General features: G+C 37.4%; 1 protein-coding gene across 1 annotated transcript in view; it reads left to right on the forward strand.

Moving 5' to 3' along the window:
* Window positions 1-21,165, forward strand: part of DMD (dystrophin) — a 2,165,569-nt gene that overhangs the window by 1,572,028 nt on the left and 572,376 nt on the right. The window contains exon 52 of the mRNA XM_061137756.1: window positions 5,710-5,921. Within this exon, the coding sequence (XP_060993739.1) occupies window positions 5,710-5,921 (212 nt within the window). The remainder of the gene's footprint in view (window positions 1-5,709; window positions 5,922-21,165) is intronic.

Here is a 21,165-nt window from a genome sequence, read left to right on the forward strand (position 1 = left end):
AGGTGGATACAATCTTCTAATTTTGTACATCTTTTGGTGAATATAAGTATGCATTTCTCTGGGCTATATACCTGGGAGTGGACTATAAGTCAAATCATGTTTAAATATCTTTGACAAGTGGACTAGAGAAATCTCTGGTGTTTATCTTTTTGTAAAGAAAATAATCTCTCCATAATTTCTGCTCTGCAAAATGGATTCTCACATATGGTTAGTTATTTCACAAGGGGTGATACATCTGCTGCCTGTCTTTCTAGTATTCATCTGATTGTACTTATGTTAATAACAATATGATAGTTTATTGTTGTGATTATCCTCTGGAGCTCAGTATGTTTCAAAATTTGAAAATGCCCATAAAAATATCCTTATCCAATAAACACATGCACTTGTCTATGTTGCTTAGTCTAAGATTTAATTAAAAAGACAGACTGAGGCAAAAAGTCATGCCAGCAGATTTTCTCTGACCTACAGTTTATTTTAAGAATGTCAGAGAGAGATCATTGATTAGTTTTGACTTACTGGATTCCTCCCCCCACAGTTATTATTAATTTATGGATTTTTTGAATCAGATGAGACTACTCCACTAGTAAACATGAATATTAAAGATGTTTAATACGTGAAAATATGGTCAATGCAAAGGCATTAAATCAAAAACAAAGGATGCCCAGAGAATATTTGTTTGCTTATAATAGAGATTGTAGAAAGTAAGAGGAAAATAAAGAGGGAAATCTGAAAGATTTAATCAAGTATTCAAATTATATGGATTTGAAATGCAATAAAGAGACGGTGATTGCTTTCAGAGAAGAAAGACTCAAGGTCCTGCGTAAGAGTTAACTTTGGAAGTGTTGATTTGGCCAAAAAGTTCCTTCTGGTTTTTCTGTAGCATCGTATGGAAAAGCCCCAGTGAACTTTTTGGCCAACCTGTAGCACTTGTACATTTTTCTAGAGAGGAAACATGGATACTTGAAAAAGTATAAATGGACAATTCATTTGGCAGTTATGAGAAGTATACCACGTGCCAATCATGGGGCTATGCTCTAAGAAAATTTTTAAATGAATAAAATTCTAACTTAGACTAGATTCCCCTAGAAGCAGACCTTGAAACAATGACTTAAGTAACAATGATTTACTTGTATGATGATCTCAGGCAGTACCAGTAGGAGAGCAGGACAGTGAAATATGTAAAGGAAAGAAGCCAGTAATTGAGCCAATTACTGAGCAGGTTACTGCTGTGGACAACTAGAGTCCAGCCCCAGTTAGTGAAGTCTGAGTGAAAGTGAAATTGCTCAGTCATGTCCAACTCTTTGTGACCCCATGAACTGTAGCCCACCAGGCTCCTCTGTCCATGGGATTTTCTAGGCAAGAATACTGGAGTGGGTTGCCATTTCCTTCTCCAGGGGATCTTCCTGACCCGGGGATTGAACCCAGGTCTCCTGCATTGCAGGCAGACTCTTTACCATCTGAGCCACCAGGGAATCCCTTAAGTCTGAGAGATGGTGAAAAATACACCTGACAGTTGTTATCAATAAGGGGCAGTTATCTCCTACATCTCATCCATCATTGGCTGATTGACTTGTCAGTTCTCTACAGTAAGATTTCTACCGCTCTACTAAAATCATTTTCTGCATGGTCTTCAGGAAATCTCTTGTGGTCAAAGCCAGTGGATACTTTTGGCATGGGTTTTGGGAGATCTGACTGCTTAGGTCCAGGTGTTGGCTCTTGCACTCACTATCTGTATGACCGTAGGCCAGTTCTTTAACATAGTCCCTATTTCTTCATCGGTTAAATGAGGAGAACAGCAACAGTAATGACACAAACAATGATACCTCCCTCATAAGATTATCATGGTGGTTAAATGAGTTAATACATGTAAAGAGCTTAACACAGTACTTTAAGCAGAGAGGGTATTCAAATAATATTTTATTATGATTTGTATTAGCTCCTGTGACGTCTGTGGTATATAAAAGTGTTAACCACACTTGTGTTTTTGAAATTTTCTCTTATCCATGTTTCATCCATTCATCCATCTGATTGACTACTTATGCTGTATCCTGTCTTTGTGTTGTATTTTCCAGGACTCCATCTTTAACCCTCTGTTTTGCTCAATCTATACACCATACCAATGAGAATGTGTTCATATTGATGGCTTCAATTTTTACTTTTCTCTAGTGATCTCTAATCCTGGATTTCTCTGTCTCCCAAAATATTCAGCTATGCTGTAGCATCTTCAGTCCAACTGACTGAAATGATAGTCCTATAAGGAAGATCCTCAGAACTTTCCACTGGATCAGTCTAAGACTGAACTCATTGCCTTTTCCTTAGAACTGTTGATCTGTATTCCTTGTGAAAGTGAAAGCGTTGTCACTCAGCCATTTCTCTTTGCAACCCTATGGACTGGAGCCCACCAGGCTCCTCTGTCTGTGGAATTCTCAGGCAAGAATACTGGAGTGGGTAGCCATTCCCTTCTCCAGGGGAATCTTCCTGATCGAGGGATCAAACCCTGGTCTCCTGCATTACGGGCAGATTAGATTCTTTACCACTGGACCATCAGGGAAGCCCCTTTATTCCTTGAGGAGATAATAAATAGCACCTCCATTCAATAGGCACCAACCAACCAACAGCCAGGGAATCTTAGACTCCATTGTTTCCCCAGTGCTTAGGCTAATGCCTGGTATCAATAGATGGTAAAGAAAATGGTAACTGGCAGGATGGAAATATTGATGCAGGGGGGTAGATGGATTGTTGAGTAACCTATAAATCTGTTTCTTTAAGTATTATCTCATGATCATGCACAATTGAAGGTCAGAGATGAGAAAGCACGTCTTTAGTGGAGTGCGTACCCAGTAAACCATTTTCTGTTACTAATTTACACACACGTGACCCTTGGGGATGAATACCTTCATTGCTGTGATTGAACAGGCATTCAAATGGTATGTTTGTCTGAAATGATGCTATAGACTATAGACACTTCCTTCTTTTTCCACAATTAAGAAATATCTACCCACATGATCGGAGAAACTGCTTTCCTTCTTTCTCATATAAAGTGATTGCCTTTTAAAAATATAAATTATGTCTATCCTGTTGAAATGAATATAAGATACACAAAATATTCACTGGCATAAATGCAAATGGCTTACCATGTTTTTCTCAAAAAATACTAGGCATTCTAAACATTTTAATAGCATAGTAAAATGTTACCAATTAAGGCTAATTAAGGCAAATTGTAATCATAGGCTTTTAGAGGAAAGTCAATTTTAATATTTCCAAATACATGTAATATGCATATAACAATAGGCCAAGGAAAATAAAGAAGTGCCAGCTATGCAGAGCAAAATAGCCTGCTATGATAAGTTGGAAAATGGTTTGCAATCAGGTTATCAATTGATTCTATGATTGATAATAAATTCCAGAACACTTAAAGAGATGCTTGCTTATATTTTAAATTGCTTTTTTATAATAGTATTTACGCTAGTAATTTTGTAAACTGAAGATTAAACAGACTAGTTAATAACTGTAAATCTCAACTATAATAAGTGCTATACTACCCAGTGGGGGAACAACAGCAATGCAACAAACAAACAAAAAAAAATGATCTTCATAGATTACAAGGAGGTACTGACATTTAAACAGAGGGTGACATGTTAAGCAAAGTTGAAATATAATATGCTGAGTGGATTTGGGATGCAGAGCAAACACCCAAACCAAAATGAACTCAATAAAACAGTATCTATCACGAGTGTCACTTACTCAGTTTTACCTATTCCAGGCACCAGATTCTTTCATTCATGCCACAGGCACTAGCCTTGTGGGGTCTATTTAGCCCTGATGGCTATTTATAAAATATCTCAAATACTTCTTTAACTCATAACTTCGAATAATTTAAGAGAGGCAACAACAGATTTAATTAAGAAGAATTAAGTTTATGCCATGAAATAAGAAGCACAATACTGTGCTGTATACATTTTATTTATCCGTTGCCCATCTCTACCTCATTCTCCACTCTGGGAGGCTAATGTGTGTCATCAGTGGTCTGCCGTGTCCTCTGGCTTCCAATTGATTTAGCCACTGGGGAGTGGGAGTAGGAAATAGAAGAGAAAGGGCAGAGGGGTCAGGATATTTATTCTCCTAGTTCCCCACCCATGAAGTTGCTTCAGGCTATGTCCCTTGACAAAAGGTTACTGCTCTTCTCAAGGTGCTTTCTTCTTATGATTCTCAGCTTCTGGCCACTTCTCCCTCCCCTGATGTCTTGGGCCTAGATGTAGTAACATCTCCACTGCTGCAAGATCCAGTTTCTTATATTATCTCTGGTGATTTTCCTACACCCTGATTGTGCTATAATTTGTTCCTTTGTAAATAAATCGTTCAGATTATCCAGGCCAGATCACAGAGGAACATGTATATCAAGCTGAGATATTCCACAGGACAGTGTGGGGACATTGAAGGGTTTAAGTGAGGGAGTGGGGTGATTAGATTGACCTTGCTTATTTCTGGGTCTACAATGTGCAAGTTACATTGGAAAATAGACTTGAGGCAGAGAGACTACGTAGTCTATCCCAAACATGTAGGCAGAAAATGATAGAGCTTTGCATTGGCAATGTGTGGAAACAAGGAAGGAGTTCGGTATGAGAGAAATTAGTAACCAATTATATATGGTGTTTTGCCAGACTTAGGGAAAATTCTAGAATGTCATATTTCCTGCTTAAGGAATAAAATAGTGATTTTATTACTTGTTTTCTATGGCATTATTTCCATTTTATGAAATCAGCTTAAAGAAAAGATTGCATGGCCCTCAAAGAAAAGAAAAAACAATCTTGTCATGTTTATTTTGAATATTCTAAAATATTCCAGAGCAGAATCTATAGGGAATTGCTATCTTTGACTCACAAGGATATCAAAAAATAGCCTCAGTGTAAGTCTGTCCTACTTGTAGAATATAACTGGCATGAATTCTAAAATATTGTTACAAGAAGTTTCTAAATATGCAGGAAAAAAGTTTTGCAACCAAGTGGTTTACTTGGGAGTTGAGAGAAATATCAATAGGGGAGTGAGGAAGTGAGATAGGTAAGGCAAGACAGCCAATTAAGGATGATGCATAATCAAGCAGGTTACCACGATGACCCACTAGAGAGGCACTTTCCCACTGGGAAAGCTCTGGAACGTTTATAAATCACATATCTCAGAGTTATCTTCCCTAGCATCAAGGGTGCTATCATATTCATACCCCAGGGCCTCCCATCAGCCATTGATGAGAGGCTGCTTCTGGGAGGCAGGGTGGTGAGAGAGTGGAGAGGGGATAGCAAAGCATACTCTTGGGGCCAACACAAAGCCTGCAAGCAACCAAATGTCAGCGATGGTATTGGAAGTAAGGCTGCTGGGCACTGAAGTGATAAGGGTGGGGGATTTGGACATTCTGTTGTAGGAGCTTGCAAAAAGGTTATTCATATTTTGCTCCAGAGATGAACAGACATAGTTAAATTTTTCACTTATACTATTGATGTTCTAGGTCACTTTCAGGAAGTTGACTTAATAAAAACTCATGTTTGCCTTTTAAAAAAGTAAGAAATACTACTGTCTGTCATGCTAGCTATAACACCACGAGTGATTTCTTTTATAAGTAATATAAAATGTGAGATAATATTTGGATGTTAAATTTCATGTGTCGTCTCCAGACTAGCATTTACCCCCACATATTCATTTTTCCTTCTCTTCCAGTTGAAAGAATTCAGAGTCAGTGGGATGAAGTACAGGAACACCTTCAGAACCGGAGGCAGCAGTTAAATGAAATGTTAAAGGATTCAACACAATGGCTGGAAGCTAAGGAAGAGGCCGAGCAGGTGGTGGGGCAGGCCAGAGCCAAGCTTGAGACATGGAAGGAGGGTCCCTACACAATGGATGCAATCCAAAGGAAGATCACAGAGACCAAGGTTAGTATCAAAGCTATGTTCTTAGAATAAAATACACTGGGTAAAATTATACCATGGATTAAAATTTAATGTTTTTAATGTAAATTTATTAAAAGAAAACATAGACTGAAGAAAAAAATCTATATAGTCTTCTTGGATGGGGTGGCTTCCATTTCTAAATTAGTCATTGTTTGGACTACCCCAAGCTACACAGCTTGTTTTTAATACTAGGCTTATGTGAAAAATAAACCCTGAAATCTCAACAGCTGAGTACAGTAATGATTAATTCCTTGGTTGTGTCATAGTCCGATAGAGGTCAAAGAACTCTTCTTGGGAGCTTTCCCCTAAATGGTGAGTTGCAGATTCAGGATTTTCTAATTTTATTAAACTATAATTTTAAAATCATGTCTGCCCTAAGTCACCACAGAAGAATAAGAGAAAATGTGGTAAAGACATGGGGTTTTAGGGCCAGGCCTCCAAATTGTGGACATGACTTCCATCCATATCCCATTGACCAGAACTTATTCCAAATTTAATTTCAGAAAGAATAAGTTGGAATAACGAACTGGTGAACTTTTAGCTACTCCTCGCCATAGCTAGTTTTCCAAAGGGTCTGAACAGCTAAGAGGACACAATTTTTATTTCTATGACAAGAATGTTAGAAAGTCATACGTTTGTAGTATTTCACAAACAGTGCATTTGTTGGAGGCATCATCTAGATGAATAAAAATTCTCTTTCACAAGATATTTGTTGCCACTAAAATTTTCTCCCTTTGACAAGGGTAGATGAATTAGGAATTTCTAAGGATAGGTTTTCCAATTTCTCATTTGATTATGTGAAATACAGAATCCATGTGGTTATTCTTGAGGGTTCTGGTCTTATCTGTCAGGTACTCAGTATGTCAACGCTATTTCTTTTTTCTCTCAAAAATTTAGGATTCTATAAATCTAGCAGATAATGGAACAGATTGGTTAACTGATAAGGGGAGATTATATGGAAAAGTAGTTTGGACTGGATCCTTGGGTTAGAAATGAGGGGAAGGAGAGGTGAGAGGTGTATAAAGATAGAATTGATCAGGGCAAGAAGACTCTGAAAATTGGCAGTTAAGAAATACTCTTAAAACATAAAAGAACCCTAAAGTGATGGCAAGAATAATTAAGGTTTAATAGCTTCTAAAAGAGCAAGGGGCTTAAATAAGAGACAGAAAGATTTGCAAAAGTAAATATAAGAGGAGGAAACAAAACAGTTTTTTCATCAAAAGAAGCAAGGTTTTTTGGACACCTAAAACAAAGACAAGATTATATTATAATTGCTATCCTTATCAAACTTTTGAAATAAAAATTTTCTTTTGAATAGTCTAAAACTGCACCTTAAAAATGGCTAAGCCATTATCTTTGGAAATTTGTGTTTTTGTTTGTGATATTTAGGAATTTAATGATATATATTGTTACAACTTCACTGTAGGTTCCTAACACAAATAAAGATGACTAAAGCTGTAATTTTCATGTTCATTTCCTAAATGGCATATGCTAAAACTAAAGTAGTACTGACATTTAGCGAATACTTGGTACTTGTCAAAAACTACGCTAATCACTTTGCATATATTGGATTAGTTCATCCTCCTGAAAACTTGTCATGAAAAGTAGTATTATTGTTCCCAGTTTACATATAAGAAAATTGAAAGCCTAGTGAAGTTCAGTAAATTCTCTTAATAGCAATAGAGTTGGAATATGAATGCACAGCAATTACTTTTGTAAATGAACTCCCAGATTTCTTCTTTAACCCATTATCTGTGTGGCTAAAACAGATCAAGAAAACACTATAAGGATCCAACAGAGAGAAAATTGTAGTTGTGAACTGACAAATAAGATTACCAATGAGCCAACAGGTGAAAAATGAAAGCAGTGAAACAGCCTACTAGGGAGAAGTTTTCATATTCCATTTTACTGTGGAAAAACTAAAAAGATAAGTGTAGATTGTATTTCATTTTTAATGAAACTACAGTGTTTAATTCTTATAAAAGCCAGGGAGCCTGATAAAGTGGAGGACTGCCTTTATGTCTACTGTGTTATCACTCCTGAGTGATATTAGCAGGCTTATCACTTACAATTTTCTTGTAGGAAAAAAGTGTGAAAATAGACATAATAGACACTGGTTAATTTGACCAAAATCTCCTTGCTCCATGAATTCTTTCTTACTCTCTGTATCTAGAGTTAGCATAGAGATGGTGAGCCTAATAAGGCAGTCATCAGACTGTATCTATAGACTTGAAGAATTGTAATGACAGCAGCCAGCCTCCCCTGGAGTAGCATTGCTGATGACTACCCTCCTCATCACAATGAAATGGTTTCAAAGCCAACCACTGGCCCTGTTACACTCTTTGAAAACTGAAACCAGTCGTCATACCTGAACTAATGAAAAAAATCACTCATCATTCTGATATTTTAATGATTCATAATTGCTAATCTTTGTCTATAGTTTCTTCTGCTTATCTACATATTTTTAATTGTCTTCATATTGTAGATAAAATTTTGAATTCTTAAAGGTAGTATTATCATATAAATATATATGTTGCTGTATAACTTTTAATAATTATCATTTTAACTATAATATTGCATTCTGTTCCATCTTTCACCATTTCCTTCTAATTTAGAAAACCTCTGCTCTTGGTTAGACAAAATAGTGGAGAAAACATAAAAATAACAGCTCCTTCACAAAGTAAAAATCAAATCTGAGATGGCATCTGAGAAAAGTCCATCTTGAAAACATGTACAAGGTGGAAAGAGATAGCAACAGGAGAGTATTTGGCAAAAGAATAGACTGTAGATGGTCCACTGAGTCAACAGTTAATGAGCAGGTCATTAAGAGATGCCCATAATGTATGTCTAGTTTCTTTCTTTCCTATAATAACACTGAATTTTTTGTAAACAAAGCATAAAGTAAGTAGGTGATTTTGTTAACTGCACAGCTTCATTTGCTTTTCTTTTCTTTTTTTCAGTTGACTTGAATTCTTTTTTTTTTTTTTATTATTAGTTGGAGGCTAATTACTTCACAACATTTCAGTGGGTTTTGTCATACATTGACATGAATCAGCCATAGATTTACACGTATTCCCCATCCCGATCCCCCCTCCCACCTCCCTCTCCACCCGATTCCTCTGGGTCTTCCCAGTGCACCAGGCCCGAGCACTTGTCTCATGCATCCCACCTGGGCTGGTGATCTGTTTCACCATAGATAGTATACATGCTGTTCTTTTGAAACCTCCCACCCTCACCTTCTCCCACAGAGTTCAAAAGTCTGTTCTGTATTTCTGTGTCTCTTTTTCTGTTTTGCCTATAGGGTTATCATTACCATCTTTCTAAATTCCATATATATGTGTTAGTATGCTGTAATGTTCTTTATCTTTCTGGCTTACTTCACTCTGTATAATGGGCTCCAGTTTCATCCATCTCATTAGAACTGATTCAAATGAATTCTTTTTAACGGCTGAGTAATATTCCATGGTGTATATGTACCACAGCTTCCTTATCCATTCATCTGCTGATGGGCATCTAGGTTGCTTCCATGTCCTGGCTATTATAAACAGTGCTGCAATGAACATTGGGGTGCACGTGTCTCTTTCAGATCTGGTTTCCTCAGTGTGTATGCCCAGAAGTGGGATTACTGGGTCATATGGCAGTTCTATTTCCAGTTTTTTAAGAAATCTCCACACTGTTTTCCATAGCGGCTGTACTAGTTTGCATTCCCACCAACAGTGTAAGAGGGTTCCCTTTTCTCCACACCCTCTCCAGCATTTATTGCTTGTAGACCCTTGGATAGCAGCCATCCTGACTGGCGTGTAATGGTACCTCATTGTGGTTTTGATTTGCATTTCTCTGATAATGAGTGATGTTGAGCATCTTTTCATGTGTTTGTTAGCCATCTGTATGTCTTCTTTGGAAAATGTCTGTTTAATTCTTTGGCACATTTTTTGATTGGGTCATTTATTTTTCTGGAATTGAGCTGCAGGAGTTGCTTGCATATTTTTGAGATAAATCCTTTGTCTGTTTCTTCATTTGCTATTACTTTCTCCCAATCTGAGGGCTGTCTTTTCACCTTACTTATAGTTTCCTTTGTAGTGCAAAAGCTTTTAAGTTTCATTAGGTCCCATTTGTTTAGTTTTGCTTTTATTTCCAATATTCTGGGAGGTGGGTCATAGAGGATCTTGCTGTAATTTATGTCGGAGAGTGTTTTGCCTATGTTCTCCTCTAGGAATTTTATAGCTTCTGGTCTTACATTTAGATCTTTAATCCATTTTGAGTTTATTTTTGTGTATGGTGTTAGAAAGTGTTCTAGTTTCATTCCTTAACAAGTGGTTGACCAGTTTTCCCAGCACCACTTGTTAAAGAGGTTGTCTTTTTTCCATTGTATATCCTTGCCTCCTTTGTCGAAGATAAGGTGTCCATAGGCTCGTGGATTTATCTCTGGGCTTTCTATTCTGTTCCATTGATCTATATTTCTGTCTTTGTGCCAGTACCATACTGTCTTGATGACTGTGGCTTTGTAGTAGAGTCTGAAGTCAGGCAGGTTGATTCCTCCAGTTCCATTCTTCTTTCTCAAGATTACTTTGGCTATTCGAGGTTTTTTGTGTTTCCATACAAATTGTGAAATTCTTTGGTCTAGTTCTGTGAAAAATACCGTTGGTAGCTTGATAGGGATTGCATTGAATCTATAGATTGCTTTGGGTAGAATAGCCATTTTGACAATATTGATTCTTCCAATCCATGAACACAGTATGTTTCTCCATCTGTTTGTGTCCTCTTTGATTTCTTTCATCAGTGTTTTATAGTTTTCTATGTATAGGTCTTTTGTTTCTTTAGGTAGATATACTCCTAAGTATTTTATTCTTTTTGTTGCAATGGTGAATGGTATTGTTTCCTTAATTTCTCTTTCTGTTTTTTCATTGTTAGTATATAGGAATGCAAGGGATTTCTGTGTGTTAATTTTATATCCTGCAACTTTACTATATTCATTGATTAGCTTTAGTAATTTTCTGGTAGAGTCTTTAGGGTTTTCTATGTAGAGGATCATGTCATCTGCAAACAGCGAGAGTTTCACTTCTTCTTTTCCTATCTGGATTCCTTTTACTTCTTTTTCTGCTCTGATTGCTGTGGCCAAAACTTCCAACACTATGTTGAATAGTAGTGGTGAGAGTGGGCACCCTTGTCTTGTTCCTGATTTCAGGGGAAATGCTTTCAATTTTTCACCATTGAGGGTGATGCTTGCTGTGGGTTTGTCATATATAGCTTTTATTATGTTGAGGTATGTTCCTTCTATTCCTGCTTTCTGGAGAGTTTTAATCATAAAAGGATGTTGAATTTTGTCAAAGGCTTTCTCTGCATCTATTGAGATAATCATATGGTTTTTATCTTTCAATTTGTTAATGTGGTGTATTACATTGATTGATTTGCGGATATTAAAGAATCCTTGCATTCCTGGGATAAAGCCCACTTGGTCATGGTGTATGATTTTTTTAATATGTTGTTGGATTCTGTTTGCTAGAATTTTGTTAAGGATTTTTGCATCTATGTTCATCAGTGATATTGGCCTGTAGTTTTCTTTTTTTGTGGCATCTTTGTCTGGTTTTGGAATTAGGCTGATGGTGGCCTCATAGAATGAGTTTGGAAGCTTACCTTCATCTGCAATTTTCTGGAAGAGTTTGAGTAAGATAGGTGTTAGCTCTTCTCTAAATTTTTGGTAGAATTCAGCTGTGAAGCCATCTGGTCCTGGGCTTTTGTTTGATGGAAGATTTTTGATTACAGTTTCGATTTCCTTGCTTGTGATGGGTCTGTTAAGATCTTCTATTTCTTCCTGGTTCAGTTTTGGAAAGTTATACTTTTCTAAGAATTTGTCCATTTCATCCAAGTTGTCCATTTTATTGGCATAGAGCTGCTGGTAGTAGTCTCTTATGATCCTTTGTATTTCAGTGTTGTCTGTTGTGATCTCTCCATTTTCATTTCTAATTTTGTTAATTTGGTTTTTCTCTCTTTGTTTCTTAATGAGTCTTGCTAATGGTTTGTCAATTTTGTTTATTTTTTCCAAAAACCAGCTTTTAGCTTTGTTGGTTTTTGCTATGGTCTCTTTAGTTTCTATTGCATTTATTTCTGCCCTGATTTTTAAGATTTCTTTCCTTCTGCTAACCATGGGGTTCTTCATTTCTTCCTTCTCTAATTGCTTTAGGTGTAGAGTTAGGTTATTTATTTGGCTTTTTTCTTGTTTCTTGATGTAAGCCTGTAATGCTGTGAACCTTCCCCTTAGCACTGCTTTTACAGTGTCCCATAGGTTTTGGGTTGTTGTGTTTTCATTTTCATTCATTTCTATACATATTTTGATTTCTTTTTTGATTTCTTCTGTGATTTGTTGGTTATTCAGAAGTGTGTTATTTAGCCTCCATATGTTCGAATTTTTAACAATTTTTTCCATGTAATTGAGATCTAATCTTACTGCACTGTGGTCAGAAAAGACGACTGGAATGATTTCAATTTTTTTGAATTTTCCAAGACCAGATTTATGGCCCAGGATGTGATCTATTCTGGAGAAGGTTCCGTGTGCACTTGAGAAAAAGGTGAAGTTGATTGTTTTGGGGTGAAATGTCCTATAGATATCAATTAGGTCTAGCTTGTCCATTGTGTCATTCAAGGTTTGTGTTTCCTTGTTAATTTTCTGTTTAGTTGATCTATCCATAGTTGTGAGTGGGGTATTAAAGTCTCCCACTATTATTGTGTTACTATTAATTTCCTCTTTCATACTCGTTAGCGTTTGCCGTACATATTGCAGTGCTCCTATGTTGGGTGCATATATATTTATAATTGTTATCTCTTCTTCTTGGATTGATCCTTTGATCATTATGTAGTGTCCTTCTTTGTCTCTTTTCACATCCTTTATTTGAAAGTCTATTTTATCTGATATGAGTATTGTGACTCCTGCTTTCTTTTGGTCTCCGTTTGCATGAAATATTTTTTTCCAGCCCTTCACTTTTAGTCTGTATGTGTCTCTTGTTTTGAGGTGGGTCTCTTGTAGACAGCATATATAGGGGTCTTGTTTTTGTATCCATTCAGCCAATCTTTGTCTTTTGGTTGGGGCATTCAACCCATTTACATTTAAGGTAATTATTGATAGGTGTGGTCCTGTTGCCATTTACTTTGTTGTTTTGGGTTCACGTTTATACAACCTTTCTGCATTTCCTGTCTAGAGAAGATCCTCTAGCATTTGTTGAAGAGCTGGTTTGGTGGTGCTGAATTCTCTCAGCTTTTGCTTATCTGTAAAGCTTTTGAATTCTCCTTCATATCTGAATGAGATCCTTGCTGGATACAGTAATCTAGGTTGTAGGTTATTCTCTTTCATTACTTTCAGTATGTCCTGCCATCCCCTTCTGGCCTGGAGGGTTTCTATTGATAGATCAGCTGTTATCCTTATGGGAATCCCTTTGTGTGTTATTTGTTGTTTCTCCCTTGCTGCTTTTAATATTTGTTCTTTGTGTTTGATCTTTGTTAATTTGATTAATATGTGTCTTGGGGTGTTTTGCCTTGGGTTTTTCCTGTTTGGGACTCTCTGGGTTTCTTGGACTTGGGTGGCTATTTCCTTCCCAATTTTAGAGAAGTTTTCAGCTATTATCTCCTCGAGTATTTTCTCATGGCCTTTCTTTTTGTCTTCTTCTTCTGGGACTCCTATGATTCGAATGTTGGGGCGTTTCACATTGTCCCAGAGGTCCCTAAGGTTGTCCTCATTTCTTTTGATCCTTTTTTCTTTTTTCCTCTCTGCTTCATTTATTTCCACCATTTTATCTTCTACCTCACTTATCCTATCTTCTGCCTCCATTATTCTACTCTTGGTTCCCTCCAAAGTGTTTTTTATCTCATTCATTGCATTATTCATTTTTAATTGACTCTTTTTTATTTCTTCTAGGTCTTTATTAAACATTCCTTGTATCTTTTCAATCTTTGTCTCCAGGCTATTTATCTGTAACTCCATTTTGTTTTCAAGATTTTGGATCATTTTTATTATCATTATTCTAAATTCTTTTTCAGGTAGATTCTCTATCTCCTCCTCTTTTGTTTGGCTTGGTGGGCATTTTTCATGTTCTTTTACCTGTTGGGTATTTCTTTGCCTTTTCATCTTGTTCAGATTGCTGTGTCTGGAGTGGGCTTTCTGTATTCTGGAGGTCTGTGGTTCCTTTTTATTGTGGAGGATTTACCCAGTGGGTGGGGTTAGACGATTGGCTTGTCAAGGTTTCCTGATTAGGGAAGCTTGCGTCAGTGTTCTGGTGCGTGGAACTTGATTTCTTCTCTTTGGAGAGCAATGGAGTGCCCAGTAGTGAGTTTTGAGATGGGTCTATGTGTTAGGTGTGACCTTGGGCAGCCTGTATGTTGGCGTTCAGGGCTATGTTCCTGCGTTGCTGGAGAATTTGCGTGGTATGTCTTGCTCTAAAACTTATTGGCTCTTGGGTGGTGGTTGGTTTCAGTGTAGGTATGGAGGCTTTTGGACGGTCACTTATTACTTAAAGTTCCTTGTAGTCAGGAGTTTTCTGGTGTTCTCAGGTTTTGGGCTTAAGTCTCCTGCCTCTGGATTTCAGTTTTATTCTTCCTGTAGTCTCAGGACTTCTCCAACTATACAGCACTGATAATAAAACTTCTAGGTTAATGGTGAAAAGATTCTCCCCCGTTAGGGACACCCAGAGAGGTTCACAGAGTTACATGAAGAAGATGAGAGGGAGGAGGGAGATAGAGATGAGCAGGAGGAGAAAAAGGGGGACTCAAAAGGAGAGAGACAGATCTACGCAGCTGTCTGTTCCCAGAGTGTTCTCCGTAGCCCAGACACCTACAAAGATTCACAGAATTGGATTGGGGAGAGAAGGGGAAAGGAGGAAATAGAGGTGTTCTAAGGTAGAAAACAGAAAGTCAAGATTGGGAGAGAATAATCTTCGGTTTAGAAATAGGGCTTCTCTTCTTTTTTTTTTTTTGTAAGGTTATAGTGTATTGAAAATGAAAATTAAGGAGTAGTAGAGGAGTACTAGAGGACTTTAAAAGAAATAAGAGAAAAAGAAAAATAGAAAATAGAAGAGAAAAAGGAAAGGAAAAAAAGGAGAAAAAAGAAAAAAAAAGAAAAAAAAATGTTTTCCCTAATTAAAAAAATCGTAAAAATCTATGAAAATGAAACTTAAGGAGTAATGGGGGAGTAATAGGGAATTTTAAAGGAAAATAAAAGAGAAAAAAGAAAAAATAAAAAAAATGTTTTTTCTTACTTAAAAAAAAAAAAAGTAAAAATATATCTAGGAATTTCTCTGGAGCTGTTGCGGTCAGTGTGGGTTTGGCTCAGTTTCAGATAGCTCCTCGTTCCAGCTTACACTTCTCAATATCTACAGGCCCCTTCCGGTGTAGTCGGTGTTTTCTATAGGGATTTTAATCTGTTGTACCAGTCCCTTCTGAAGCAGTTCCCTTTGTTTATTTGGCTTCTGTTTGCCGGTCTCTTCAGAGCCTCATTTCCGCCCTGACACAGGCGGGCGGAGGTGGACTCTTATTCAGGTAGCTAGTTCCGTCGCTCTGCGGGGAGGGGCTGGCGCTGCAGGGAGGGGCTGACGCTGCTTTCTCCGTCTGCGCTGCTCAGGCTCCCGGCTGTTCTATATGGAGCGCGCCCCGCGCTGCGCGAGGTTCCAGCCCTCGGGTGTTCCACAAAAGCGCGGAACGAAAAGCTGTGCCTGCTCTCTGTGCCTTCCCCGTCAGAGCGGTCCAGGCAGCCAGGGGCTTGGTGGGCGCACTCTACCCAGGTGTGGCGCGCCCCCTCCCTTCCGCGGACCCAGTCTCAGTTTCCGCTGGCGCCAGTCGGGTGCGCGCGCCTTCTGCCCTCCGCGTCCCCAGCCCCAGTCCCCGCCCACGCCGGTCGGGTGCCTGCGCCCTGTGTCTCGCCGCGACCTTCCCCTCCCCCCTGCCTCCTGCCTCCGGCGGAGCTGGTCCGGTCCGCAGCCTGCGAGCTCCTCTCTGGACCCTCTCGGTCTCTTTGTTCTGTGAACGGCCGGCAGTGTGTTCGGGCCGGTTAATTTTCTCTCTCTCTTTCGGTCTCCCACAGTTCAAGTTGGCAACTCACAGAAGCTCCCTCCGATTGTCCTCAGGGCACTCAGGCCCGGATCCTACCCCAAGCAGTGCCGCCTAAGACTCCCTTCCCAGGACGGATCTCCGTCCTTAGCTCTTTTGTTTCACTTTTTATCTTTTATATTTTGTCCTACCTCCTTTCGAAGACAATGGGCTGCTTTTCTGGGTGCCTGATGACCTCAGCTAGCGATCAGAAGTTGTTTTGTGAAGTTTGCTCTGCATTCAGTTATTCTTTTGATGAATTTGTAGGAGAGAAAGTGGTCTCCCCGTCCTACTCCTCCGCCATCTTGGCTCCTCCCCTCTCTCATAAATTTAGCAGATTGAAGCTGAAGGACTCGATTTCCAGTAATGATGTCATGAGGCAGTATTGCAATTCCGTCTGCAGAAAACTATATTTCAGCCTTTCTGAATTCAGGTTGCTGAACCTCAACCCAAGTTGGTCTGTGGTGAAAGTGGAGAGGTCGCCTTTCCAAGTTGTTCCCAGCTGATATTAGTGCTGCTGATATAGGCAATGTGTGCTGAGAACTGAATCCTGGGATACCATCAGACTAGTGTAACTGAGGCAGGACCTTAAAGGGCCTTCCTGGTCCAGACCCTCCTCCCCATGTCTTCTGCCTGCCTCTTGCTTGTAGAAAAGTTGCAGTCTCCTCTTCATTTGCTTTTCTACATGGACCTAGTAATTTTTTTTTTTTGAGATGGAAAGACAGATATTAGGGGAAATCATGCAGGATTTCCATCTTAATCAAAATATTTGCCAATGGGCTATAGCAGAAGAGATGATGCCATTTAACTTTTGTAAGAGGTAAGATGGCACAGCATTGGCACCTAAAACTGCCAGCAGTGGTCATCTTGGGCTTTCTTTTATTTGGCACAATCTGAGTTTACTCCACAACCTGTTTCCCAGGCTGTTAAGATTAGTCTAAACTTGGCAGTGGATTTTTCGGAAAAAGTATTTCTTAATGACTTTAAACTTTCTTTTCCGGTGTCAAGAGAGATTTACCCAGACTCAGAGTTTTCATTTATTTTTCCCCCTTTCAGCTTTTGAAAGAGCAATTCCTTTTTTTTGGTCTGTCTTGTGATTGCTTTTGTGTCAAATTCAGCATAAAAGCTTTTCAAACGTGATGGCATTAGCTGTTTTGTGCTTGGCTGAGCTAAGAGTACATGAATTCAATAGAGAAGTGAAATCTTGTTTGAGCCTAGCTGATTTGGCTATATAATACTTAAAACTATCTGAGGTGAGAAACTCAGTAATTTATCAAATTATTAAATACAGATTTCTGAGACTGTAAAATATCTGGGTTTTGAAGATATTCATTTGGGAACTGGAAACAGAGTGCAATCATGTAATTAATAATAATTTTAAAAGTTGATCTTGAATGTAGTAAATCTGGTAGCTTTTTGAGGATTGCAAATTGTTTTACTAGAAAGAAACTAACCAGGGAGAACTTCTTTTTGAAACATAGATGCAGAGCCTGACTGTTTTCATTATAAGAGGGAATGAGTGGTATTAGATAGTATCTTTATCTACCAAAAAGATATATATACAGTAATAGAAGCTAAATCCTCCTTTCACATATTTTATTTACAATTTAGATGAGCATAACATTAAACCAGCAAATTGACCCCAATGGTAGTTTTAAGCTTGGATTTCTGATACAGTAATGACAAATTTTATTAGAAAATTTCTTGCTAGGACCTGCCATTTTTTCATGTATTTTCTGTATTTCCTTTTGCTCTCCCCTAAATATTCCATGTGATTAAGGAGAAAGAATCAATACCCAATGGTAGTTTTCCTCTCAAAGTATGTATGAGTCTATTAAACTTCTCAAAGCATACAGAGTGCTTCCTACATCACTGATAGAGCACAAGAAAAATAATGGGTAGTTTCCCAGGTCCTACTATAGAATATAAATATTTAATGCATTCACCAAGACTTGGATGGCATTATGCTCTGATTGCACCATATTTTGCCTTAGTCCCTTTTCACAGTTTAACTTATTCCATGCTTGAAAATATGATGTGGCAACTCTGTAAATCCACTCCTCCATGTAAGCAGCAATTTGCAAAATTGTTAAAATTGCTTTTTCTAAACTCTGGAAATTAGCCAAAGGTTGGCAACAGTATGTAATCTAATGAATTTCACTAAGAACAGCTGGGTTTGAGGCTTTTTAACTTGGCCTGTTCCCATCACTTTCTTCCAACTACAGTAGCCTCAAAAATAAACAATCTTAAAGCTACCAGAGAAAGAGAATAGAAATTATATAAAACGTGTTTTCTGACCACAACAGTATAAAACTAGAAATCAATTACAGAAAGAAAAATGGGAAAGGTGCAAACATGTGGAGACTAAATAATATGCTATTTTAAAAGCAATGGGTCAATGAAGAAACCAAAAGGGAAATCAGAAAATACCTCAAGACAAATGAAAACATGAAACTCCAAAAATCTATGGGGTGCAGCAAAAGAAGTTCTAAGAGGAAAGTTTATAGTGATGTAGGCCTTCCTCAAGAAAAAAGACAAATCTCAAATAAGTAGCCTAACCAACCACCTAAGAGAATTAGAAAAAGAACAAAACCAAAGTCAGCAGAAGGAAGGGAGTAATAAAGATAATATGAGGGGAAATAAAATATAAACAAGCAAAAGAAAAGATCAATGAAACTGGGAGATTTTTTTTTAAAGACAAACAAAATTGATAAACGTTTAGCCAGGCTCACCAAGAAGAGAGAGAAGAAGACACAATAAACATGATGAATGAAAGAAGAGAAATAACAGTCAGTACTAGAGAGATACCAAAAAATTCTTAAGAAAATACCACAAATACTTACATGCCAACAAATTGGATGGCCCAGAAAAAATAGACACTTTTCTAAAAGCATATAACCTGCCAAGATTGAATCAAGAAGAACCAGACAGGGATAAATTGGGAGATTGGAATTGATATGAGGACACTATTGATACTTTGTATAGAATAAATAACCAATGAGAATCTATTGTCTAGCTCAGAGAACCCTACTCAATGCTCTGTGGTAACCTAAATGGGAAGGGAATCCAAAAGAGAGAAGATATATGTATATATATAGTTGATTTGCTTCGGTTTACGTTGTAAAGCAATTATACCCCAATAAAAAGTAATTTCAAAAAAGAATCAAACAATTTGAACAGACTAGTCACTGTGGTAAAATTCAGTTTGTAGTTAAAAAAAAAAAAGAAAACTCCCAGCAAACAGTAGTCCAGGACCAGATTGGTTAACAGGGGAATTCTATCAAACATATAAAGAAGAACTAATACCTATCCTTCTCAAACTTTTCCAAAAACATTGAAGAGCATAGAACATTCCAGAATTCATTCTACAGGGCCACCATTACCCTAGTGTGAAAACCAGACAAAGACACTACCAAAAAAAAAAAAAAGGAAATTATAGGCCAATACCTTTGATGTGTATCAATACAAAAACCTCCACAAAATGTTGGCAAACCAAATCCATTGAGATATAAAGGATCATATGTCATGACCAAGTTGGATTAAGGATGGGTCAATATTTGCAAATCAATATACCACATTAACAAAAAGAAAGGTAAAAATCACATGATCACCTCAATAGATACAGAAAAAGCATTTGATGAAATTCAGTATCCATTCATCATCAAAAAAAAAAAAATCAACAAAGTGAGCATAGAGGGAACATATTAATATCTCAATTTAATAAAGGCTATTTATGACATACCCACAGCTAACATCATACTCAGTAGTGAAAAGCTGAAAGCCTTTCCTCTGAATTCAGAATCAAGACAAGGAAGCCCACTCTCACCACTTCTCTTTGACATAGTATTGACAGTCCTAGCCATATCAGTCAGACAAGACAAAGAAAGACAAGGCATTCAAATTGAAATGAAAAAAGCAAAACTATCCCTATTTACAGACAAAGTAATGCTTTATATAGAAAACCCTAAATAAAGTCTCCACTCAAAAACTAGTAGAACTAATAAATGAATTCAGCAGATTTGCAGGATAAAAGATTAATATACAGAAATGTGTTGCTTTTCTATATGCTAATAATGAGCTATCAGAAAGAGAAAGTTAAAAAACAATCTTGTTTAAAATCACACCAAGAAGAATAAAATGCCTTGGAATAAACTTAACCAAAGAGGTGAAAGACCTATACTCTGATGAGGTAAATTAAAGATAACGCAAACAAAGAGAAAGATATTTTGTGTTCTTGGATTGGAAGAATATCGTCAAAATGCCCATACTACCTACAGCAATTTACAAATTTAATGCAATGCCTATCAAAATACCCATGACAGTTTTCACAAAATTAAAACAAATAATCCTAAAATTCATGTGAAAACATAAAAGACTCTAAATTGTCAAAGCAATATTTAGAAAAAAAGAAAAAAGCTGGAGGTGTCACCTTAGACTACAGCAATCAAAACAGCATGGTATTGGCACAAACAGACTTGTAGATAAATGGGACATAATAGAGAGATCAAAAATAAACCCACACACCTATGGTTAATTTATGCCAAAGGAGGCTGGAATATACAATGGAGAAAAGACAGTCTCTTCAATAAGTGGTGACTGGGAAACTGGACAGCTACATGTAAAAGAATGAGATTATAACATTTCCTCACACCATATACAAAAATAAACCTAAAATGGATAAAAGGTCTAAATGGAAGAACTGAAACCATAGAACTCCTATAGGCAGAACACTTTCTGACTTAAATCACAGGAAGACTTTTTTGGCTGTCTCTCCTAAGGTGAAAGAAATAAAAGCAGAATTAAACAGTGGGGTCTAATTAAACTTAAAAGCTTTTGCATAGCAAAGGAAACCATCAACAAAATGAAAAGACAACCTACAAACTGGGAGAAAATATTTGCAAATGATGCTACTGACAAGGGATTAGTCTTTAGAATATACAAACAGCTCATACAGCTTAATATCAGAAAACAACTGAATCAAAAAATGGGAAGAAGATCTGAGTAGACATTTTTCCAAAGTAAATATTCCAATGGCCAATAGGCACATGAAAAGGCACATTCACTAATTTTTAGAGAAATGCAAATCAAAGCAGCAGTGAGAAATCACCTCACACTTGTCAGAATGTGCGTGCATGGTCAGAATGGCTATCATCAAAAG

Source organism: Dama dama, chromosome X (genome assembly GCF_033118175.1).
Source record: "Dama dama isolate Ldn47 chromosome X, ASM3311817v1, whole genome shotgun sequence".
NCBI lineage: Eukaryota > Metazoa > Chordata > Mammalia > Artiodactyla > Cervidae > Dama > Dama dama.